Genomic DNA, 26,282 nt, shown 5'->3' with positions numbered 1-26,282 from the left:
GGTACAAGACGGATTCTTGTTTGCGTGTGGACGCTCAAATACCGTGAGAATTCAAGGTTAGAAGACATGTAAGGGATAAACTAAATTAAGCCTTCGAAGAAAAGAAACCCATACATACTCTGACCCATGGAGGTGGAAGTGTTGAGGTCTGCGGATACTTATCCAGGCAAGACCTAGCCAGCTAGCCATGATGTGCACTGGAGTTTTACTTAGGATATTTAGTTTTCAAAACCACAAAAACACCACACAAGAAGGTGTGTTTTGAGTCTCTTCAAGAGGACACATGTTTGTGTCACGGTATGCTACACTTCATCGTTGCGGTCAATCATCCAATCAGAGATGAACGCATGTCTGCAGAAACCCAAAAGGATAACACGAGAACTGTGTTTGTCATTTTGTGACTGGACCACAGGGAACAAAAGGAGAAACTGCAAACAAAGAAAAGCCATTTCTCCTTCTCTTTTCCAGGATTGTGCATATGAGACCAGGAATTTGTCTATGACACTATTTGCAGACTCAGTCAGAAAAAGTGGCTGTAAATTCAGCCCTCCCAGCTGTCCCGCTGTGATGGACTGTGTGTGTCGCCTTCTCCCTGCTGCAACTGTAAATTCAAGTTCAAACTCTACACACACACACACACACACACACACACACACACACACACACACACAGATTATCTATCACAGTGATTGATAACGCACGTACACAATGCCGCCACCACTGAGAAGTACCCACAGCGCCGACTCAGCATCCTCTGCCAGAGGTCGGTGGGTTTGTGCACGACCGTGCGCGCTGCCGCTTTTGCACCTGAGAAGCAAAGAGGGTTTGGTCTGTAAATCGTTGTGCCTTTCGTCGCCGTGGACGGGAAAGTCAGCATGAAAGGAAACCGTGTCATACGATGTCAAATTGTTGCTAGTATGACATCAATGTAGCCCACCCACTTTGACGCAGCCAGCTTCTTGGTACGGTACACCTGAAATGCCAAGACAGGACATGTGGGAAAAATAAAAGGAAATGATGTCACGCATCTCTCAAGGTCAACACCTCGGCACATTGACGACCATACAAACTTCTCTACCTACACACCCCACGTGTTTCCTTCATTAAGGTTCCCCTCTGTGACACTGTTGACCCCATCAGCTGAGGTGAGAGCACACTCGTCCCGCTGTACGCCATCAATCTTCCTTTATCACTGTACCTTGCACACACACACACACACACATGCACCCTGACCCCTACAGTAATACCCATGTCCCAGCTGATGCGTACACCGGGACACAGATGGCCCAAGGTGTACTCTACACGTGCACAAACACACAGGACAGCTGTCGACTCCCATCCTAGTAAAGCACATCTGCAAAGCCTCCCTGCTACAAGTTTCAAAATCAAAGATTAAAAAGACAGGAGCGGGGGAAAACACGGAGCATCATGTTTCCCCCCCCCCCCCACTGATGCTGTCTCCTCACAAACCGAAGCGAGACAAGTTACTCGAAAACCCTTCATGCAGCAAACAAGCTGCCATATCATACTTACAGGGTAGTTTTTGCTCAGCGCAGCCACAATACATGATGTCGCCTCAACGTTTCATGCTTTGGAACGCTTGCTATGCTTTGAATATTTAATGCCCCACAAACAGCAACAACTGTCAGACGGAGCTGCTGCTTTTATTTCGGCCTCCTGAGACATACCGCGCTAAGCGCTGCAAGTGAGTCGATCGCAGCTCTGTTGCTGCTGGGGTTAGTAAAACATTTCTGCTCGACCAATGCCAGACTGGATCGCTAAATTTCAGGTAGGACAACATGTTGGATAATACCAGTAAAGACTGATTTCTTCATAAAGGCTTTGTGGTATGCGAAAGGGAAGGTTTGAGTGATGGTAGACCATAAGAAAGGTCCAAGATCCAGTGAAAAAAAGTGAAAGAAATATGATTCCAAGAGGGGAAAAAAACTGGAATGTCGCTGGGAATACAGTGACCATTAGTGTTCACTGAAGCAGACGCTAAACCTGTTGATCACTCAGACGTGACTGCACTGATTGACGTGAGTAAATGTTGTGATATGAAGCTGTTAAAGTTGCTGTAGATTCAATTCAATTCAATTCAATTTTATTTATATAGCGCCAATTCATGAAACATGTCATCTCGAGGCACTTTACAAAGTCAAGTTCAATCATATTATACAGATTGGGTCAGATTATAGAGATTGGTCAAAAATTTTCCTATATAAGGAATATAGATCAGCGTATTTAATTAATAACGGTTGGTCTTGGAACACGTTGAGCTGCCGCTTTATTGTTAGGCATTGCAGAGGGTCAGGTTTGGTCCAGCGTTATTTAATTTTGACTTATAAATCAGGCAAACCGGCATTATGATCGTCGCTAGATATTGCCATGTCTGTTTATATCTGTTAATCGCGTCAGGTGCTGGGTGGGGCAAATATTTATCCACAAAAAGGACCATAAAAATATTATCAAGATGGAGGCTTGGTGTATATAACTTTATTTTTATCATAATCACGCGGTTTTTGGTCTTTTTTTACAAGCATTGTACCTGCCTATACACCCTTAAGTCTATGTGGAAACCATTTATGATTTCTAAAGAATCAGAACTTGTATTGTTCTAATTCTGATCTATTTTTGAGTTCACATACCTTTATATTAGAATACCCAGTGTACCCATATCCATTCCCTTCCACTAACCAAAACTGTGGAGGTTATAGATACAGGGAGGAAAACTAGACATCCCTCTCACCACCAAATCACCCAAGCTGAAGGGATATGAAGTCCTATGTCAACCCTTTCAACAGCAATAAGGCATGTAGCAATTGAATTACTCATCCTAAACAATGTCAGTCTGAATGTAAACATCACTGTTGCTGATATTAAATCAGCTAAAGTCTAAATCAGGCTACCTGCTACGATCAACGAGTCCAAAATGTTGCACAGAGCTTGAGACAGGACAACACACAGGTGCCGTCATGACGAGTCCCTCTGACCAAACGGCCGGGTTTTCACGTTGCATTCAAGTACAACTGGTACAATGGAATCTAAATATCAAAATGCAGTGACTCAAAAAGGGATCTTAACCAATTTATTCTCAAATGTCTGCACAGCCTAATTTAAAAATCCCTAAACAACATTGACAACTTTTAAGTGGTTCTATGGTTGCATATCCCATCATTCATCCATCCAGTCAGAGGTAACTGCTGAACCTTTATTAATAAAAAATAAAATAAAAATCTCAGCAGTCAGTTCTACAGTATAGTGGCCATGTTTTTTTTTGTGTCTCTTAATTGAAGTGAACCAAAACCTACCAGTCGCTTTAAAACCGTACCATGCCATGATTTTTCTGCACTGTTAAAACCTCCTTGTGTTCGATCTTCTTGTATTTGGTCTTGTTGGTTTCAAATTTAGACAATGTAAAGAAAAAAAACCTGCAGCTTTACATAGGCAGCTAAAGCCCGCTGATACCATGAACCCCAATGAGCCAAGCCTGCAGGTTCCAGTCAGTTTCTACGCGATAAACAGATCCTCCCCTTGTCCACTTTGACTGTTTACCTCATCTGTCACACAGACTGCGACATCCAGAGGTCCTATATCAGCATCTGTCAAGCTTTTCAATTTGCTCTGCCGCGTTCGCTGCAGTCCCAGTCAACGTGGAAAGATTTAAACCTTATCTGAGAGCAAACCCCAGCGGTGCAAGGTGGACCAAAACCAGCTCCCACTGCAAGGTACATCCACAACTCAGCTAATGGTAAATGTTTTCTTTTGAGGCCAGCTCTTAGTCAGAGCTAAGTGTCAGAGTAGAGGTCTGTCTGTGCTTCCCTGGCCTCGATGCTGTGCAGACCATCCAACAGACCAATGCTTACATCTAATGCACACATCGGGGTGTGATGCCTCGGTCATCTAACTTTCAGCAGCCATTGTCTCAGAGGAAGATTCAGCAGGAAGCAACACTCCATCTGGTTCCTGTTCTCGTTTTGCTCACCAGACAGACAGCTCTGAGCAGTGGCGCTTTATGATGACCTTAATGAGCTGACTACCAACAAGAAATACTTTGTAAAATAACTTAAAAGCAACGAGTGGCTGTCATAATACCTGGGTTCCCATGCTGTCCTAGAAACTCTCTTTTTAGTGTATTGCAGGTCTGAATATATGAAAAATGTTCATTTCCTAGACTTCAGTCCCAGTAAACAAAGTTACTTAGCATTGGTTATTTTCAAATCGGCTGCTAAAGGACTGTGGAAAACAGGGGAAAAAAGCAACATTGGCATCAATTCTTTGAATAACTGCAAAAGGCCTTACTTTCAAAGTAAGTAAGTATACCTGCAGGGATCCACGTCTTGTTTTTGACTCTTTCTACACTGACTGATTGCCTTATCATGCAGGGATGGAAAATCATTTTACTATTCCATCAATAAATCTGAAACTACGTCACACTGGTGTCAGCTGGAGTCACTCTGAGCATAAAGTATAGAGGAGGGAAGGTTCATCAATGTCTGCCTGGCGCAGCATAAAATTAGGGAGTACATTGTGTGCGTGAGTATATATACATATATATACATACACACACACACACACACACACACATATACATATATATATATATATATATATATATATATATATATATATATATATATATATATATATATATATATACAGAGAGAGAGAGAGAGAGAGAGAGAGAGAGAGAAAACTGCTGTGAAATTTAACACGTTAGTGTGAAAATATTGCAAATGAGTCAATAAGTCTGGAAAAGAGTGAAATTCTGATTTGAACTCTGTAATACACAAGTCCTATTACTACTGTGCCATAAATCATTTGAAGTTTTTTTTTTTTTTTTTATGAGAGCACCTCATGATCTCTCCATTGAAATGTTGCCCAAGAAAAAAAAATCTATTTGTGTGGCTAGATAGCCGTTCCTCTTCACCCTCCCTAAACATTACGAAAATTATTAGAGTGCCTCTGTCTCCTAGAGCGAAAGCAGAAATTGTAGAAGTAGGTCAAAAATGAAAGGACTCTCTAGGCCTTTATAATCATATATAGTCTAATGTTATCCAGCTAATGGAAGTATGAGCAGTTGTCTGGAAGTTTGAGGGTTTTTTCATACAGACCTTTTCTCTTCAATTCTGAGGTTTACCAGTATTGTCGGGCTGCAAATGTCGATCAGTAACATTTATGTGCTCAAACTAAAGGCTTCAAATAAAGATGAATGTGACGCCTCCATCCGTACCTGCACTTCATTCAACCAGAGAAACCCATCAAAGCTGCTGCCAGCATTCCAACATTAATCTCACTTGTTTTTAATCTCTCTTTGTCTGCTTTCACTCCCCTTCCCTTCCAACTCCGTCCAACCAAAGCGGCTGCTCCGACAATCGAGCCGCCGCATTTAGCAACTCACCTGCATGAAAGTTCAATGAGGCTTGATTTCTTCTCCCTTCATTTTCATAATAAATTGCGCCGAAGAGCCAATGGGCGAACGATTTTTCAGCGAGAGATAATGGGTGGAGTATGTGTACGACCGTGTGTGTGTGTGCGTTCCTTGTGTGAACGCGGGTGATAAACGACCGTGTGAAATACTGAGCGTGTGTGCTGCTAGCGAGCCACCGTGACTGCGTGCGCTGCGGTTCTTGCTTCCACACTAGAGTGTGAAATGATGAAGATGAGAGTCCTAACCGTGTGTGTGTATGTGTGTGTGTGTGTGATTGTTACATGTAATCAAAGCAGCACTATGGTAACCACTGTAGCTGAACACAAAACAGTTTCCAAACCACCATCAGAACGCACTCTCAGCAACGTGAGCGGACCGGTATGTGCGTCTGTGCCTCCTTTACACACCAGAATGCGCAGGGGAGCCTTCACTGACCGCGCAGCGACTCCAAAGCCAAGAGCAAAGACTTTCACAGGGGGCTGGTTTGAACAAGCTGGGCGAGCACACCTCGACATACAAAGATGTTTTTAAAGGCTTTCAGACAGGGCAGCGTTATTGGCTCCGCCAGCCTGTTTATGCAATGATTTTACACAGTCTGAATGTTCTGCTTGAATAAAATGCCCAGAAGAGCTACGATGTCTGTCATGGATTTGCAAGACTGGGCTGTTTATCGTTTTATTTTATTGTTTTATGGCATCCTGTCAGATGAAGGTGAACAAGACTAATGCTGGGCACAGTGAAGCCTGCGTGTTGGACGTGATGCATGCATTGTTTCCTCAGGTTACTGACTGTAAGAAGATGCATTCCAGAACCTCCTGATTAAAGAAGGAGGTCTCGGTTTGGATCTGGACTAAACATTTCGTTGGGTTTGAGCTATGAGGGGCCAGTGTATGCAATATTGGGTCCTGTTACGCTAATAAAATAAAACAGCAGTGTTTGTTTTTTGATTGTAGCGGGCTGATGGGTTTGGTCCAGTCAGTCGTATAAAGGCCCATTCATACCTTACGTAAAACGGATACGTATGGAGTGTTTCATACGTTCTAACCGTCGATTTCGTCTGTATTTTGACACGAAAATTGGGAGCTTACAATTACGGACGAAACGGATCAATACGGAGCAATACTACCGGAAAAGGTGGGGGGCGCTATTGAGTTTGTAGTACAAAATGTCAACAAAATCACAAAGGTTAGAATTCTGGGCTTTAAACAATGGCGGGATTCGAGGAACGACTTGCGGAGCTTGTCCGCAACTACCCAAACAAATATGATGTGTCGTGTCCGGGGCACAGGGACAAACAAAAAGTTTACTTACGGAGCAAATACAACAAAATCAAGTCTTGGACCGTCGCCATTTTTGATCAATGACGAATTATTGGCACCCAGCACTGCCACCTAGAGGAAATATTGGTTATTGCACACCTCAACGGACGGAGGTATGAAGGAGTCAACGGATAGAACGTACGGACAGAAATACAGACGTGTAGGCCAAACGTAGGGTATGAATGGACCTTAAGTCTGAGCTACAGCAAAATCTTACTCAGAGAAAGCAAAATCAATACAGTTTTGGCAGCACACTGAGCCCCGGACAAAACGTAACTACCGAGGCTGCCTAACTCACGTTTAGACGTGACAACATCACGTGTATATGTAGTCCTGAGTTATTTTTCAATCCATCTGGCTAAGGGTAGAACTCATTTAGCCCAACCAGTTTAGCCTTCACCATTTCACATGCAAGCTGTAAATAGACAACTGCCTCCTGGACAACGGATGGATGTCCACTTTCAGCCACTATTCAGTTATGTACAGAGGGGAATTTTAAATTTGCATTGCATGGTCAGTATCACGGAAACAAAAAGCTGCACTGGTTGTGCACCAATAACCAGATACCTCCTGTATATCATAGAGAACATAGTTGAATTAATGCTTAGAAAATGAAGTTATTCAGCACAAAGCCTAGCCTCTAATCGCAATGGCCACACAAGAGCTCATATAACTTAGAGTTCCCACCAGTATTATCTCCTTTTTGCAGTTTATTTACCCAGAAGCGAACACAGCTAAGGACAGAGAGAAATGATGCCACCCGGACATTGAGGAATGAAGTTGAATAAATTCATGTCTGTCAGTGACATTAACAATAATTCTGTATTAATCACATTGAGTATAAAAAAAACAATTACACATTTACACTGGCTCTGATGGTCTGCATGTTAACAGTGTTTTTAGAAGCAAGGATGACCCTCGTTTTTTGGGGTCATGTGTGCAGTCCCATAAAGCGTTTTTAAATCTTTTTTTTTTATTTGTGCCTGCTAACTGTGCACTGCCAGTTAGCAGGCTGTAAAGGCTTTGAAACGTTTCCCATGCTCATGAAAAGTTAGGAAGCTGAATAAAATAGACATCCATGTCCGTCACTCCAGTTACGGTGATGCTATTCTAAAAGTCTAGTTGGCAAACTACAATCTGCATGTCTGTACGTCAGCCAACTGCAAGCCGGAGCCGATAGCAAAACTACTCGACGAATCACCTAACACGTTTAAACCCATTCTATAGTGGATGAGCAGCGTGAACATATTCAGAGAAACATATTAGGTATGCAAACAATCCTTTTTGCAACACCTATCTATGTAGCTGTAAAAATGATGATCAAAAATCTTTGTGAAGAAAATAACCGAGAAACAGCTTGACAAAAAGCTAATTGTTGTCTCTATTCCAAAGATAATCGTTTCTTCATGTAATGCATAAAAGGAATCAGCCTTCGAACTGAACAGCATTCATTTCATTTTATTGATTTATGTTTTTTACGCAAAACATGACTACATAATGCCGGATCAGGTTAGCTATAAAACTTTTAAATGTGTACTTTTTTAGGAATATGCAACAGAAGTCAGAGGAGATTTGGCAGGAATGTATACAGTTTAAAACTATGGGGGGGGAAACTATTAGGTTAAGGAATAAGTAGACTTTTTACTTCTAAAACACCCCAAGAAAGCTTTGCCCTGCAATGATTTTCCTACTAAAAACCTGATATTTATACTGAAAACAAACAGCAGGCTTTTCTCTCTCTTTCTCTCTCGTCTGACCTTAGCGCATGCAAAGAGGGATCACCAGCAGCATGTTCAAATCTCCAGCCCTCTGTCCCCCAACAACTTCCACGAAAAGAGCAGCGCCAAAATCCTCCAACTCCTTCAGACCAAGAAATCTCGGATAACATCCCTGAGCTTTGCTAAGAAGCCGAACTTCTCGTTACACTGTAACTCTGCTCCCTGCTGCGTCCGACCTCTCCACGCTTCCTTTAAAGCATTCCTGATGTCTCTTACCCGGCCGGGCCCATAAAAAGTCCATGTTTGAGCTCCTGAGTTCCGTCTGGGAGCAGGACGCTCGTGTGAGAGGAGAGGAGAGGGCGAGGGGAGAAGAGGAGGGAGCGAGGCCGGCCGCCCGGTGGAGTAAACCCAGTGACTCATTCAGTGCTCGGGCTGAGAGAGAATCAGCAGGCAAGTACGAAAGAGGCGAGAACCGAGACGGCAGGAGAGGCGGGAAAAGATCGAGTGGAGCAAAGGGACGGCTCAGTTTCAGGAGTAGTCTGAGAGGAGAAAGGGAGGAAACTCTTAGCGCAGGCTGCTGTGCTTTAACTCATGTTGTTGTTTTTTCTCTCTTCCTCTCCCTGCACATCACTTTTCCTCTTTTCGCTTCCTTCCAGCTCTACCAGTCAGGAAGCATCAAAAATGTTCAAAAAATAAATAAAAATAAAACCGACCATCTGAGTGAAGAGAGAAATTTATACACAAATAACGTTCTTCGGCCATATCAGGCAAACATTCTCAGTGATATTTTATTTTGAAGCATCGTCTCCATAGATGATGTTTTGGCAGCATGCAGCGTACTGAACATGCATGTGGATAGCTGAAACCAAGCTAAAATGACATTCTACAGCAGGATCTACACTCCCATGTTACTGAGTTTGACACCTACAACTAGTTCAATACTTTAAAAAAAAAGACTTCCTTGATTATTAGTGCCATTCTAACAGGTGTGTGGGTGATGTTTAAATGTATATCATAGCATTCATACAGCTTGATTTAGTGTTTCGCTTTCCTGTTTGGAAGTCTGAGCTAATGTTTGACACTAATGTCAAACTCCCAACATTAACTCGTCGTAGCATGAAAGCCTCGACCAGTTGCTGCAGATCGGTCGGCGCCTCTAACATGATGCAAATCTCTGATACCACCACCTCCCAGAGGGGCTCTATTGGATCCAGATCTGGACACTGTACAGGTCCTTATGGGATGGACCATGTCAGCCACCATACTCTGGTAGGCTGTGGAGTTTCAATGATCCTCAGCTGGTAATAAGGGGCTTAAAGCAAGCCGAGAAAATATCCCCCCCTTACCATTGCCCTCCCGCCACCAGTCGGAGCCGTTAATGCAGAGTGGATCCATCCGAGCTGCCACGTTGTTTAAGCCTCTGCCTTTTAAATATTGCAGCTTAACTTTGAAACTTCTGTAGTTCTTAGCTGGACAGCAAGCTCATTGCATCCAGTGCGATTCTCTGCTGCTGAAGCCCTTCTGCTTTAAGGCTTTCATGTCATGTGCACTCAAATTATATTCAGCAGGGTCGGCCCGAGGCATAAGTGAACTAGTGAACATAAGTGAGCTGCTTGGGGCCCCCAATCATTTTTTTTTTTTTTTTTTTTTACAATTAAATAACTTAAACAAGTGATATAAATGAATGAATGAATGATGATGGAATAATTTATTTAATATGTTTTGTGACGGTTTGTATTCAGAAGTTTTGATAAAAGAGTGAAGTATTTTAAGTATTGTTTATTTATTTATTTTGTATTAATACATAACTTCACTGTATTCATTTATAATATTCCCTATAACATTATAGCGTGACATTTGTGTCAATAATCTTCTAGCATAGGTGATTCTGCATGGTGGGAGGGGGGGGGGCCCCAAATCAAATTCTGCTTAGGGCCCCCAAGAGGCTCGGGCCGGCACTGCAGCATACCTTGTTGGCTATTTGGGCTGCTGTTGCCTTTCCATCATCACAACCCAGCCTGCTCCTTCTCCTCTTACATCTCATATCAACGAGGCATTTTTGTCCACTTAATTGCTGCTCCGTGGATGTTTTTTTCTTTCCTTGCACCGTTCTTTTTAAACCTGAGAGAGCGTTGTATGCCAAAACTGCTCCAGATCAGAACTTTCTCACATACTCAGACCAACCATCTGGCTTGAACAACCATTTAGGACCACAATATTAACACCGTAGCTGCTGGAAATCTCTAAAACTCTGTTTCTTTCCTTCCTTTTTCCCTTTTTTCCCCCACTTCCATCATGACTATTGTCACCAGCCTTGTTCTCTTCCTTCCTCCCGTCGATATCGACTTCCTGAAGAAGTCGAAGGGGATAAGGTGACCGGCAATCTGGCATTTTGATACGCAGACGCCAAATATATATAACGATGCCAGTTCTTGGGTGGTAGTGACGTTTGATATGAAAACGCAGCCGGTATTTGGCGCTCAACCCTCCACAGCACCGAGACCAAAGCTGCACATTAAGTCTGCGGAAGCCGCTCGCTGGCTCCAAGGAAACTAGGTTTCAAGCACAGCGATGCGGAACAATAACTGCTGTGGAGGAGAACAGGAGCCCAGCGGTGGGCATCGTTTTAATCAGGGAAGGTTAAGGATGTCGCAGCAGGTCTGAGAGATTTATTCTAGCCATCACAACAAAACTTCAAATGTTTTGCTGTTGACATCGACCTGGGCGTATGCTGTTGGATATTTGTCCAGACAGAAATGTGTTCAGTGTTTCACCCTGAGGTTACATGAATCTAATGCTGTAACTCAACAACAATGAGTGCTGGCATCTTTAAGGATGTCTTCTTGCACTTGCAGCAATCCCTTTCAAAGAAAGGAGGAACTTGGAATCACACAAAGGAAGCAAGTTGCCTTTGGAGTCCGCAGACAAAGCTTGCACCCAGTGCAGATGGTGGGAGACAGGAGCAAAAACAGCATCCTTGATGATACTCAGATACAGAGCTGGAGAACTTCTTTGGAGATAGATTGCTGCATCCTAAATGCACAAAGGAGCCTTATCTTAGATCCTTCCTTCCAGCAGCTGTTTGACTGTCTAAATTCCAGCTTTATCTGCAAAAGTTCATATACTTGCAAATAGTCTGTTTTTGCATAAATATACAAATGCACACTAAGCACAGTCTTTATATTATCCTAATACACTTGTATTGCTTTTATGAACTGTATAGTTTTCCCAATGATGTTGGCCATGCTGTACAGCCTCCCTCGTACTTTCATTATCATTGCTTATTTGCATATCTGTGAATCGGTGTGCTTTTATTTGCCTTGATCTGCGTCCAACATTTCTTTGAAACTTCGTATAGTGGAATCTGACATTAGTACATGAGAGGATAAATTGACAAAAAATTTGGAATGTTAAAAAACAATGATGAAATAGCTGGAAGGTCTGTTCTCTTCTTAAGTTAGAAATTAAAAAGATTGCAGTGTGCGACAGCCTTAACTCTTGAGTTGAGTAAATGTTCTGCCCGGACTCCTGGCTCTGATGGCAAGGATTTTTGTGACCTGAAATAGTCTGCAGAGATAGATTTAGCAGTTTTTTAACCTGACGCTACATATTAGGGTTCTATTATGTTCTGAACCTTTTGGTTTACATTTTCTGACCAAATGAAGAAAACAAAGACAAAGGTAGAGTTACACTATGTTTCTAGTTTTACTATGTTGCACAGTTACTTTCCATAATTACCACCTGCTTGCTCAGCAGGAACGATTGCTGCAAAGTCAATGGGTTGATGCAATCCACTGGGTGTCCTTAATGAGGAAATGTTTTTACCCATTGGCATTGTGAACTGACATCTAATTTCTTTGATCAGATTATCATTCCGGAATTGGATTAAATCGTTTTTTCTTCTACAGTGAAGCGCAAACCATCAGAGAATAATTGCCTGAATTAGCATTCAAACAGTTTCCGCTACTCCCAGTCAGGTGTTGTGGAAATTCCCCGACACAAAATACCACCCCTTCTTATACAGTGGACCAACATTTATCATGCAATACACACCAAACACACTCCACTGTTACATGTCTGATTACAACCACAACCAGGTGTAAGAATGACTAGAAATAATCCATGATGCAACGTCCTCCAACAAAGAGCCTTTGTTAGAAAAAGCAGACCCTCAGAGTCACAGAACCTGCACCACACTTAGCAGTGATGTGGGGCTTTTTAAACCATTCATCTTAAAATAACAAGCACTCCGTTACTTAAAAGAGTTTTTTTTTTTTTTACCCATGTTGACTGAGTCAAGATCCTAGTATAGTTAAGTAAACTTTTTTTATTTGTGCCCATAGGAGAGAAAAGGCTTTTTTTTCCTGGCATGCCTCCCGCACAACTGGTTGACATGTACACATCATCTAATGGTTGTTATGGAGACTCGGTACCAATCTGAGCTATTGTTGTCAAACAGTGAGCATTGGAGACATTAATTTCTACGTGTCTTCTGCTCCTCCTCACAGTCAGAGGTTGACGGGTACATTTTGAGTGTTTTATTGGTTCGGAATCAAAGAGGAACAACGGACTTTGTCATTAGTAACGCACAGAACCCAATCGATAAGACAAGGGGGGGGGGGGAAAGCGACACACCCACCAAGCTGCAAACACATCAGCAGGCAGCACGCACACACACACACACACACACACTCGCTCCCGCTCTGCTGTTAATGAATGAACAATCTGAAAGCATTCACACACACGTAAGTCGCTGGCTGCTGGCAGCGCGCCGACAGGCAGTCATCTGACCTGCTTTAACACCTGTACGGTTACCATGGCAACAGCAGACCCTCAGCGCCACACGTTCCCACGGTGCTGTTTCCTGTCTCTTCCCAACCACCCCCCCACCCCCACCACCCTTTTCCACTTCTAATTCCTCTTCCTCCAGCTGCCTTCCCTTTTCTCTCTCTCTCTCAGCATCTCCACATTCCTGGTCTCCCACCGCTCGCTGTCCCTAAACGCCCCCCCCCCCCCCTCATCATCTCTACCTCCATGCATACGTCATTTTTCTCCCACCATCCGTCCCTCCTTTGCTGCAGGATGCTGAAAAGTGACATCATCTGTAGCGTCTTTCCGTTTGAAAAATGTCTAAATGAGCGGCTTCAGCCTGAGCATGTATAGATTGTCGTCCCTACATAAAATATTTTGGTTATGATCAAATTCAGAAACTGGAACTGGCGCTGTCAGTTTATAAATGAGGGTGTTTTGTTGTCGCTGTTCTTTACAAAGAAAGGCGAGGGGACTCGTTATACTTTTAAAGTCTGTACATCGCTACGTCATGGTTGTGCTTCTGCCAACCAGTTAAGTTACGTCATCTATTCAGAGGAACTCTGACTTCTCGGCAGACTCCAACTTTAAAGAACTCTTTGGTTTGTTGTTTCTGTCAGAAAAACCAAGGCAGTTTTTATAGCCTTCACCTCTCGCATTAAGGAGACTTAATTCTGAGCTTCCAAGGCGCAACACTTTCTACTAGCACTTTCAAGCTGCCTTGGCCATTAGTTCTCCAGGCTTTCTCGGGGTTTTCACTCATTTTAAGTCCATTTGTTCTATTTTGACCATAAAAAGCAAACTAACAGAAAGAAATGAGAGATGTTGACAAGTAGAAGGCAAAAGAAGAAGGGGGGTCTATGAGCGAAGTAGCCAAGCAACACAGAGAACGGCACAAACAACGATGCATAAACTCACACTCAATTTGGAGTTACCAGTTACCCTTAAACGATTATGTTTCTAGACTGTGAAAGAAAACTGGAGTACCCAGAGAGTGTCTATGCATGCCGAATGAGAACCCGCAACCTCCATGCTGAGATATCACATAATGAGATTTGAGCCCAGGATCTTCTTCGTGCGAGACAATAATGCTGATAACTGGGCCACCATGCAGACCTTTCGCAGTGGGAGTGAATTAGCCTGGTGCTTTTGCCACCGTCACAGAGCAGGTGGCCACATCTCCGTTGTGCCTCTCCTTCCCATGTTATTGCCCCAGCATGCCTGTTAAAGTACAATTAAAATGTAACAGTCTCACTACTGTGTTACCTATGTAATGTTAAGGCACAGGTGAAAAAAACAGGCTTGCAAACACGAGGATGGACAGCCATAGTTCTACTAAAGTTATTTTCTCAACCTTTATTTAAAGAAAAGCTGAAGGACAGGCATATAGGCATATCAACTATTTTTTTCCAGCATCTCTCACAAAATGCCCAGACTGTAACTGTGTTTGAATAAAATGTTTGTGTTTTTGTATATAGAATGCTATAGTGAAGTATTGTCAGGAATATGCTCCTGATTGGCTTTTTGGTTCGAGGTATGTTTTCTATAGTGACTAGAGACACAAAGCAAAGAAGTTGGTTAATTTGCATTTTTAATAAAGTACAGATTACCCATGTAGTGAGACCTGGGCTGCATGGTATATTGCAGATATATTATCTGTGAGTGCAATATTGACTATGAGAAGCACTGGTATGCAGTAATTGTGGACCCATGTACTCCAAGTGTCACCAGTTAACACTTTGCATGCCAGCGCAAATTTTCAGCTTGTTGGATGGGTTGTCACTGCAACAGATGCTCACCACTGACACGGATTAAAGTCCCTAATATGCTGAACGCCACAGACAGCGTTGGGAGCACACACGACAAAGACAGAAGAAAGGAAAACCTGGATTTAACACAACCAATATGGTCACTGCAGAACTGAGCAACAACATCACCAAAGCATGATCTTCTAACTAAAATCCTGTAGCGCTACAGCTGTAAAGAAAATGTCAAATAAAGCGTGATTTGTGCTTAAACAGGCAGCTGCAAACTGTTCCAATACTCAGCCGTTAAAACAATGGCTTTGTGTTCAGGGTTACAGTTCTGGCTGAGAGTTAAAAGAATCAGACTTATTTCTAATAGCATCTAGGAGAGACGCTTCATCCAAATCTCATTTCACAAGAACACCGCCAAGCTTGCTGTTTGAACATGTAGGCACTTTGTGCCAGATGAGCATATATGGGGGTGTTACCTGCACAGTATGGACCAAACTAGAGTTCTATGCAAGTCAAACTTCTCTGAATAAAGTATTAGTAAAAACCGAGGCAAGCATAGGCATTGCCTCTTAACTTTGTATTTAATACCTTGCTAAAGGATTCTTTTTTTTTACTTTTCCCCTTTTTTCATGGTTCATTTACAAAGTTTGTGAAAAAAAGACTTATTTGATATGAGTTTCTTAAACCAATACAAATGACTACACCTCTACATGAGAGGTGTTCAATTCAATTCAATTAAATTTTATTTATATAGCGCCAATTCATAAAACATGTCATCTCGAGGCATTTTACAAAGTCAAAATCAGTCAGATTATACAGATTGGTCAAAAATGTCCTATATAAGGGAACCAGTTGATTGCTTCAAAGTCCCGACAAGCAGCATTCACTCCTGGAGAAGCGTAGAGCCACAGGGAGAGTCGTCTGCATTGTACATGGCTTGGCTGCAATCCCTCATACTGAGCATGCATGAAGCGACAGTGGAAAGAAAAAACACCCATTAGCGGGAAGGAAAAACCTCCAGCAGAACCGGGCTCAGTATGAACGGCCATCTGCCTCGACCGACTGGGGTTAGAGAAGACACAAACAATTCCAATTATGCATCAATTGTTTGGAAGTCCTTCACCCCAAAAAGCAGAGGTGCAGTTTTTTTTCTGCTGATCCCACAATGCTCCGTTTAATGAAAACAAATAAATCTTCCCTGTATCGTCGACATGGCGCTACATCACAAAAAAAAAAAAATCATCTAGTCGTATTTTGCGATGCAGCACCAGGTCACGGTGATGTGGGTGTTCCTGCAGTCTGAGGGGAGCGAACGAGCTTCAGATGCCGATTAGAACCAAGGTCAAATGGATGTTTTACAGACGTACTGCACACAGGCGTTCTCATCGGGATGTGTACATATCAGACTTTGATTGGGGGGGGGAGGTGCGTTGTTGTTTCTCTATTGATTACACATGATGTCATATATGAGTGTTATGGCAACACCGTCCTCCTGTTAGTCCCTCCACATGCCTGACCAACTACCTCTCCAAAAAGTGTCCTATTCCTTATTTTTCCCCCCTCATTCTCAGCCTTCCTCTAGCTCTCCTTCCTCACTCCCTTTCCCCCTTGTTCACTGTTCTCAGAGGAAGCCCTCACCGTTAGAGATAATTAAAGAGCTTGCCGGTGAGCCTGTCCAGCCTTGCAGGATGGGCAATCACACACACACACACACACACACACACACACACACACACACACACACACACGCACACACACACACACACCCGTCTGTGCACCCACACAAGCATGGACGACTCTGCAGGATGTTGCAGTGTAACGAAGAACGCGTGCAACCCTAGGGTTCGCATGCCAGGTACGAGAGAGAGAGAGAGAGAGAGAGAGAGAGAGAGAGAGAGAGAGAGAGAGAGAGAGAGCTTTGCAGCAATAGTGAATCTGAAGTGTGTCAATAACACACGCTCATACCCCGTTTCTTAGTCTGGTCACGTGCCAAGAGGAAAACGAGCAATTGCCTTACTTCACTCAAACCTGGCAACCAAGACAAAGCAAAACTCGCATGGCAGTGACACATGAGGGGCAAAAATGACAGATTTTGTCCTTCGCAAGACGACAGTCTAGATAGAGAAAAATGACAGTGAGCTAAAAAAAAAAAAAACGCATGAAAAGATTTGGGTGGAATATCAGTCGTACGTGGACTTTTTGGACAGAAGGACAACAGCATAAGAAGACAAATATCCTTAAAAAAATGGTCTCGTGCCATTAAATATGCAGACACAGAATGAATGGAGGCTTCCCAGTGCAAGTGCATGAATGGAGGGAGGGACCTACATTGGGAAGATGCTGAAATGGGTGGATCTGCAGGCTGGGAAATGGTATAAAACACACAATGCTGAGGAAAAATAAAGATGACAGTGCCTGTTACAGCGCTATTTATATCAGCAGATGAGAACAGGCAACATCTGGATGTAAATGAAGAGCCAACAACGAGAGGAATGATGGACACAAGGAGGTACTTAAAGATAAGAGCAAGAAAAGCTACTATGAGACAGTGTAAAAGGAAATGGAAGTGACCTGTATGAACCACTATAGTAAAACAACAACAAAACATGGGGGGGTAGGAGAGGAGGCATAAATGGCTAAGCATCAATTTGTGAAAATCAGTGAAAGGGGGTTAGGGGAATGACGACACTAGGGCTGGTTTCGGAGGTACAACCACAAAGAAGTAGGCTGGAATGAACCTAGGAACACATGGATGTTGGACGCATGAACATGCCGCCAAGTGAAAAATCTGAAGGTGACGACAAATGATTGCAAAAACGGACAGAAACCCCCCAAAAAACAGCACATAATAAGTACCTGTTGCAGATTTGGGTCTGTGTCTTCCTTTGGGCCGTCTTTGGGAATTGCCCGTACTATTCTTCCTGTCCCAGAACATCACCGCTTCATGCCACCGACACACACACACACACACACACACACACACACAGACTGGTTGACTGACAGAAAGACGGACGGAGAGGCTTGACGGTCTCGTGTGCAGGAGAGACGAGCAAGGGTCGAGCAGCGAGTGACTGAGGAGGATGTGGGAGAGAGTCACAGCATCGCAGAGGACCTCAGAAGTGTGTGCCTGGCCACGCTCTGTGGTGAGTGTGTAAGCCCAGCGCTCGACTGCAGATGAGCTACGTGTGTGTGTGCGTGTGTGTGAGAGAGAGAGAGAGAGTTTGGCTGCTACGTGAGCTGTTGACAAAGCGGGCTGCGTGATGGTGAGAGCGTGAATGGAAGGATGAGTGTGAGGGGATTGTGCTCGTTTCAGGAGGAGAGGTTCTGACAGTTGCAGGTGAGCATGTGAAAACGTCTGTGTGTGAGACACAGAGAGAGAGAGAGACAGAGAGAGAGAGAGGGGGGGGGAGAGAGAAATAAAGCATGTGAGTTGCGTTGAATAGCTTCCATCCAGTCGAATTCAGTCACCGCTGCTCAATTCGTAATGAGACATGGGTGAAGGCAGCCAATCAGGAGCAAGGGGGCTGATGTGCAGCAGAGTGAAGGAGGTGGAGTGAGAAATAGGGAAAATAGGCGTAGTAAACAGCAGAAACAGACTGAAACTGAAAGTAACAAGAAATAAAAGTCATCTGCTTAAAAATTAGGTAAAAAAAAAAGAAGCATCCAGTGCTGTGCTTCATTGAAAAACGATTTTATAGGAAGATAATCTGATTAACCTCAATCCTGAGTACATAATAGGATGCATTTCACTTGTTTCTTGAAGACCTCTCACCACTGATCCAAATGGCTTTTTTTTTTTTTTTCAGTTCTGAACACGGGTTAAAGTATCAGGCTTTTATGTTCTGATCAGTAAGTTCAGTGGGCCTGTAGTGCCCCTCATGTCTAGGAACACAAAACTGAAGCTGCAATTCACACAGGCTTGCCAAGATTGTAGCAGTAGCAGGTGGAAAATACTCGAATTTTAGCAGTGACATTCAGATGGATCAAAAAAGAACGATAAGGCGTAGATCCATCATGTCTTGAATCAATGGGTGAGGTTGATGCTGGTATGATGGTGTAAGGGACATTTTATCGTATTTCACCCTTAAATACCACAACGCACCTATAGTATCTAACCAGGTCTGTCCGTTCATGACGCATCTTCTGATGGCTACTTCCAGCAGGATAATGCACCATGCCAGAAAGCTCAAATCATTTCAGACTGGTCTATTGAACATGACTATGGGTTCAGCGCGATCCAATGTCCTCCAGAGCCACCTGATCCCAGTCCATAAGAGAACCTTGGGATGTGGTGGAACAGGGGAACCATGGATGTTCAGCCGATAAATCTGATGCAACTGCATGATGTTATTGTGGCAATATGAACCAAAAATCTCTTATCAAGGTTTCGGACACCTTGTGGAATTTATGCCATGAAGAATTGAGACGCTTCTGAAGACAGATAAGGTCCAACTTGAAACCAGCCAGGTCTACCTGATAAAGGAGCTGGTGAGTGTGACTTCCATCCTCATCTCTTGGCATCGCAGCTCACTTACAGGCTGATTTTTAAAGTTGAAAAAGTTGAAGAGATATGTGTTAAAGAAAGAGACATTCGCATTATTAGATAGAGAAGACGACAAGGCAGGCTTGGTTAAGGTAGCCCCCCAGAAACTGAAAGTGAAGTCAGCTGTCCAGCCAAGGGATTGTGATGGGAGGGGAGGGGAAGAATACAAAATGACGACCAGATAGTAGAGATTTGCTTTCCTCCTTCTCCCTTAGGGGGCTGTAATGTGAAATTGTCCAGATAGGGAAAACATGTTAGCACATGCGTGATACTTACAGCAAATAATTGTCTCGTTGCTGTTAATTTACATAATTTACCAGAGTATAGAGACACCCCAGGCTCTCTGAGTCTGAAACAACATGGCCTACTTAAATTTACCCACATGTGCAAATAAAAATAGGGGTGGGGGTGGTGGTGGTGGTGGGGGGGGTGGGGGGGGTTATGTGCGTAAAACCCTTTTAACAGCATGTTGCTCACCAAGACTAGGAAAGAGAAACTTTAACATATGCCTCCTCCCTATATGCAGAGAGGATCATCAGGGCTGACCTCCCTTACATCCAGGCCTTGTACAGGTATAGAGTAAGGAAAGGGGTGGCTAACATGTTAACCTTCCATTTTATCCTGTCGCTTAATGACCCGTATTTAGACACAGATACGCACAAACACTGAATTCAAACTCAACCCTTTATTCAACCAACTTTTTTCCAGAACTACCAGTATTTATTTAAAAATTGAAAAAGAACGCGTGCTCTCTGAACTCTATGAAGGGGGCGGAGCTTGGGAGGTGGAATGTTCCTGAATCTGCATCTGTGATTGGTTGGGAGGGTGTAATGACACGACAGGCTAGAATGCATAAGGAAGGAAAACTGTTATTCTATTGAACTTTTATTGACCCTGTTTTTCTATCACCGATATACGTCTATCGATCGATATATATATCGTTATTGAATTATCGTCCAGCCCTATGTTACTGAGACTGTATCAAAGTCAAAGTAAAACTGTAGTAGATGGAAATTATAATACCTGTTATAATCAATATGTTCTAAATTCTATTGCAGCATTATGAATAATATTTTGCACCAGAAGTACATCATGTTTTTGTCATGATCTTCCTTCACTTGTTCACTGAGTTTGGAGCTATTGCTCCCATTTCCTCAAACTCACTTCAGTCACTTGCTTCCCTTCACAGTTGCACCCTGCTTCTCATCAGCCACCTGCTCCTTGTTCAGTATTCAACTCTCCACCGTAAATGTCTCTCAGCTAGTAGGCTCTTGGTCAGACTCTCCTGTTATCCCCATCTGCCTGTTTCCTTGTGTTCGTCTTGTGCGGTATTATTTCAAATTCCCCCCTTTGACCTTAGTTTTTTCACAATTTCCAGGTGTCTACTTAGTTCTCTGGGTTCAAGGGTTTATTTACCTTCAGTGTTGGTTATGCCTTGTGATTTAGATAATGGGTTCTGTTAATTCTGGGTTTTTATTCGTTGTCTTTTTCTCTCTGTGTTTTTTTTTTCCATGTTCCATTACTGTAAATTATTCTGATTTTCCTCCGCTCTCCGCTTTCATTCCCCTCAGCTGCCACCCGCGGTCACTTCGATTTCTTTCACCTGTTCCACATGTTTTTCTCTAGTTTTTGTTTCCTACGGAGCCCGGGAGAGCTCACTTTTAGTGATATTTTTTTTCAGGTCGTGATCATTTGTGAGCACGTTTTCTTTTATTGAGCCCTCGAATTAATAAAACTTTTTCGAGCACATTTTTTAATGCGTTTTGGTAGATCGAGATGTCGAATATACTATAACAAGCTCATGTTTACATGTGTCAAGACAATATTGAGTGCACGTTTTACATATTGTGGCCACGTTTAAGTAGATTGTGCACACAATGTTCTATAACCATGTTCACTAAATTGTGCTCTCGTTTAATAAATTGTGCCCTCGTTTTACTATGCTTAAAATGAGAGCTCAATTAGTAAAATGAGCTCACACTATAGTAAAACAAGAACACAATATAGTAAATTGTGCACACGATTTAGTAAAACGAGAGCACAATTTAGTTAAACGAGCGCACATTCTCTCAACATGCAAAACATTCTGCGATGACCCCTCTAGGGCTCCGTACTTTCCTGTGTCTAAGCGGCCTGCTTCTTTCTTTCTGTGGCGGTTCTGCCCATATTTTCCAATAATTCTGGCCTAGTTGTTCTCTTGTCGCTCCACGTCTGTTTTTGGTTCACCCTGCTTCATGGAGACCTGCTCCATGTGCTACCTCCCCGGTTCTGTCACTGTTAATTTTTTGGCATCGTTAAAGTTTTCAAACCGCCCTGCCTCCTCCAAGCGCCTGTCTCCACCTCGGTCTGGCTAAAAAGCCTCAAGCCTTGACAGAAACTAGTTATTTTCACCTCGCATTTGGGTCCAGCTCTACACCATAACATGACAGCTATACCTATTGCTTTTAGGTTTTACCCAAGGCTGTCCATTTTTTTTGCGTGCACTGCATGTTGTAGGTCCACACCAAAATGTATTTGTTTTGAATCTGCACAGAAAAACTCCTTTTGCATGTGGAGAAGAGGCGCGTGTAAAGCTGGAAAAACAAAGTCATAAGCTAGCCTGACTTCACCAGCACTCAGCTTGACACAAACAGTCAACATCACACACATATTACAGAGAGAGATTCGGTAAGTCATGTCCATTTGGCAGGAACAGACAGTAAAGAGCACTGGAGGCCCTTTTTGTCCTTTTCATCTTCTAAAGTATTGTGCCTCCTTCTTTGAGTTTACTTTTATGATTGCATAACCCATTCTGGAGTCTGGGCTAAGGAGTCTTCCCTTTTTGTAATGTGTTTCTGAGCACATTTGTCAGACTTTTTCCATGTTGTTCGGTTTCTTCTCTTCGTCTCAACTAAATGATGTAAATTGCATCAGAATGTTATTTTCTCTATATTCATTTAAAAATAATTGGTCTATGCTTGAACATAATGGCATCCTGAGCAGCCCTATAGCCTATTGATGTATTACAATGAGAACCAGCCTGCAGCCTCATGTATTTACTCTATACCACCCCCTCCTATTCCTCACTTCTCTTCCTCTTCTCTCTGCCTCATCGCACATCCTAATAAACAGCTGCTATAAAAAAAAAAGGTGCTGAATGTACATAACGTCACCTGATTCAAATTACATTACACATTTATGCTAAGAGCCAAGAACACAGAGTAAACAATTGGCTTGCAGCTGCTTGTTCACATTTAAGCAATATCAAAATATTTGCTGAGTCAGCCTTGATTGAGTCTGGAGATGTTCCACTAATTGTTTGTTTGGAATTGCTATAAACTTCTTAACACTAAGCTGGTAATACTGAAGAGAATGCTTTTCAATGTGTTTCTGTACAAATCTCAACACAACCGTAAAAAAAAAACCCTGCATGTCTTATCTGACAGCTTGCAACCACTCACAACCAGTTTCACCACATTCATTCAGACTGCACTTGGATGAGCAACTAGGAAATGAATGTATGATTCACGCACTGTGACTTCCATCTGCTGTCTTCTAAAGAAAAGAAAACAAAATATGCTTTTATGAACACTTCCGGCACATTTTTGTGGATCATTTTTCACTTTACTAGCGTCACTATTGACTTTTTTTAGGTCAGTTAGTATTACCTAAATCATTTCCGCATGCCTTCCACCTCCTAAGTTTGCATTTCCTTGGTATTTAGAAGAATTGTTTGAGTATTCTTTAACAAGCTTCTCGCAATAGTTTGTTTGAATTTTAGCTCGTTCCTCCTGGCAGAACTGACGTAACTGAGCCGGATCTGTGGGTTGCTTTTGCACGCCTTGCCTATGCATCTTCGACAGTCATTGCACAAGAGGTGGTTAGCACCCTGGACATGCTTCCAATCTATCACACTAGAACAAAGACAAAAACAGAAAACAAAACGTATGTAGTATGATTACAATATCCTCTTTGTGTATTGTATGACTTGTTGCAGTGTGCCATCTGTTTCAGGCATAGGTATCTAATCAGGGAAGTCCAAAGCAACGGACATAATCATTGACACTTTAAAAACAATTTCATCTGCGTATTAATTGTGTGCACAATGATTTAGCAATTATTATTTATTTGTGATATACTGTGCAGACCTACCCAGGACCTTCTTTCTGCCAACAACCGCACCACCGTGCAGCCCTCGTTTATACAGTGTATGTAAATCTCTGGTTTCAGACGTACATAATCTAAAAGAAATCACTGTTTACTTAATGTAACTTTTACTGACTTAGTCACATTAATTCTTAACTGATTAAGTGCTCAGTTCCATTAAGGGAACTAATTAATTTATAAAACCTGGAACTCATGTTTGTAATAAATAAAATCACTCTTGTAAAAAGTATTAAAATTAGTACATTTCATTGATGTGACCAATCAGGGACAATAAAAAAAACAGTATTAATCATAGGTTCAAAGCTAAGCCTGACTAGAACAACAGAGAGCAGCTTATTTTTAAAGTGAAGTGTGGGAGGAGGCCAGAGAAACTAGGAGAGACCCACAAATGCAAATGGAGAACAACTACACTGGACACCAACCTCAGTATAGTTGGTGCTAACTGTAGGCAGACCTAACTGTCAAAAAATACTTTCTATGATTTTTTTTTTTATACAGCAAAAAAAAAGGAAACAGTTTTGTGTGATTAAGGATGTTGGTGGAATTTATTTTCGTTAAAACAAAGAAATATCATCAAACGAACTCCTGGTTAGCATCACGCTAGCCGCGTCAAGTAGCTAAAACGGTGAAGGTACTATCCCGTTAAGCTAGCTTCAAGACTAACAGATTTCGCAGTTCCAAAACTCCCCTTCGTAACAAAATGTGTTGCTAATTTTCAAAACAACCACCCACAGCTTACATAAGCAAGTTCACACAATCGCTAAAAGCATTTTTTTTCCCCAGCTAATTTTGCTTGCAAAACAGTTTATGTTTTCAGGTGTTAGCACACACAAAAAACACATTCGCCAGGCAGCGGTAAACTGCTTAGTTTAGTTTAGTTTGATTAAATGGCTAAATAATCTATTCTACCAGGAAAAAATAAATTTAAAGACATAACATTTCATTATGAAGAAGTGCTTGTTGGTAATTATCTGGTGGTAAATAAAACCAGTAATGAGAAGTGAACTGAAAAGTGAGGTAGAGACCAAACCACAGGTACACTGAGGCTGCATCCAGAACCTTCTTTACATTCCTCAGAGGCAGGTGGATGGGTGCCATCACTCTGGATCTCTTCATTTCTTTTTGTTTGCAGCTAATATTCCGTGGCATATGGGATACATATTTGTTCAGCGAAATCTTCTGGGATTCCCTATTACAAATATCCTGAAACCATCACTAATCCAGGTTTATCCGCGGGCCACCCGCAGAGATTGCTTTTAGTTTTCGCTCATACTTGATCCTGTTGGTTATGTAACGGCTCCAAGGCCCAGAGGGGGGAACAGGCTGCCTTTAAAAAGCAAGCTGCTTGCTTTCTTGCTGATTTGCCGTTTTGCCAGCTATTTTTTAGAACATCTTGTTAAGTAGACAGCATTGATTTCACACGTTCTGCCACATCTCTTTATGTCTTTTCACTATTTTCGGTTCAGTCATAAGCCGACATCTCCTTTTTTTGCTTGTTTTTCTCTTCGGTTTCAGCCTCTTGCTCTCTGTCTGAATCCCATTTTATCACATTGCCGCTTCCTCTATCTGTCCCAGAAAGCCAAGCCAGGTGAGAAAATGTTACTTTCCTACTTGTTTCCTTTCTTTCTGTCTTGCTTTCTCACGTCCCAGTCACAGAAGAATGCAGGTTCTGTGTCCAGCTTATTAGCCGCAGGATTCAGTTTTCACATGGTGGATAATTGAAACTCTTACTTTGTTTCTAATACCACTGTGCAAATCTCAATCCCAGTTCTCATAATATTTACTGTCCCCTTATCTCACTCTTTGCCCGGTCGTGAACCCAACACAAAGACAACGCCAAACCCAACCTTTCCGGAATAAGCAGGTTGCTTTGAAAAAGAGAAAGGAACAAAACCAGATTAATAGAGGATCTCCTTTCATCTTTTTTTTCTCACTTACAACAGTATTCAGGCTTTGTTTACATCTGCTTTGGTCTGTTCAAAGGAAAGAAACTAAATACCTGTTTGTCCAGTTCCATGAAACTGAAGTAGGCAGCAATAATGCAATTTGTTTTGGTTTCAGCTCCGCAGAAGTTATGTCTTAGATGTAAAAAAAAAAGAAAATCTGCAAGCAAATCAGTTTGAAGGACAAAGTGTGACCTTAACAAGAAATTATTTCACTGAGTCGCTGAATGAATAGACATTATTGCATTGAAGTCTAAAAGTAAATCTCCCCTACACAAAGATATGTGACAACTAGCCAGTGGGTCACCACAACAACACTACTCCTGAGAATTCAGTGTCTCTAACTTAGCAGCTTTGTGGGGAGTATTTTTAGAGTCTCCTAGTCAGTTTATTTTTAAAAATGTTGCCATTTTTAGGAGTGGAACGGAAGACGTTCGGAGACTTTTATTCTCACGCTTCTCGATGAGCAGCAGTAGCTCCTGACCCCATGCCCAGGAACCCACAGCCTTCCGGTCCCTACCAACCAGGTTTCCCCGTGCCTTCACAGTGGATGAATCACAAGTGAGAAGCCTCCCAGGTTCATGCAGTCTTTAGCACCACACATCCTTTATGTAAA

General features: G+C 42.4%; 1 protein-coding gene across 3 annotated transcripts in view; it reads right to left on the bottom strand.

The window, feature by feature from the left end:
* The window catches only part of nhsl2 (NHS-like 2), a 159,116-nt gene that overhangs the window by 68,350 nt on the left and 64,484 nt on the right, over positions 1 to 26,282 (bottom strand). The window contains exon 1 of one of the 3 annotated variants that reach the window (XM_036146291.1): positions 17,891 to 18,308. The exons of 1 other annotated variant lie outside the window; for it this stretch is intronic. In XM_036146291.1, the coding sequence (XP_036002184.1) occupies positions 17,891 to 17,969 (79 nt within the window). In that variant the 5' untranslated portion in view covers positions 17,970 to 18,308. Of the gene's footprint in view, positions 1 to 8,744; positions 8,921 to 17,890; positions 18,309 to 26,282 lie in introns of those variants that run through there. One more of the 3 variants, XM_036146293.1, reaches the window with a different exon arrangement.

This window comes from Fundulus heteroclitus, chromosome 14 (assembly GCF_011125445.2).
Source record: "Fundulus heteroclitus isolate FHET01 chromosome 14, MU-UCD_Fhet_4.1, whole genome shotgun sequence".
In the NCBI taxonomy this organism is placed as follows: domain Eukaryota; kingdom Metazoa; phylum Chordata; class Actinopteri; order Cyprinodontiformes; family Fundulidae; genus Fundulus; species Fundulus heteroclitus.
This window is presented reverse-complemented; position numbering and strand designations above follow the sequence as displayed.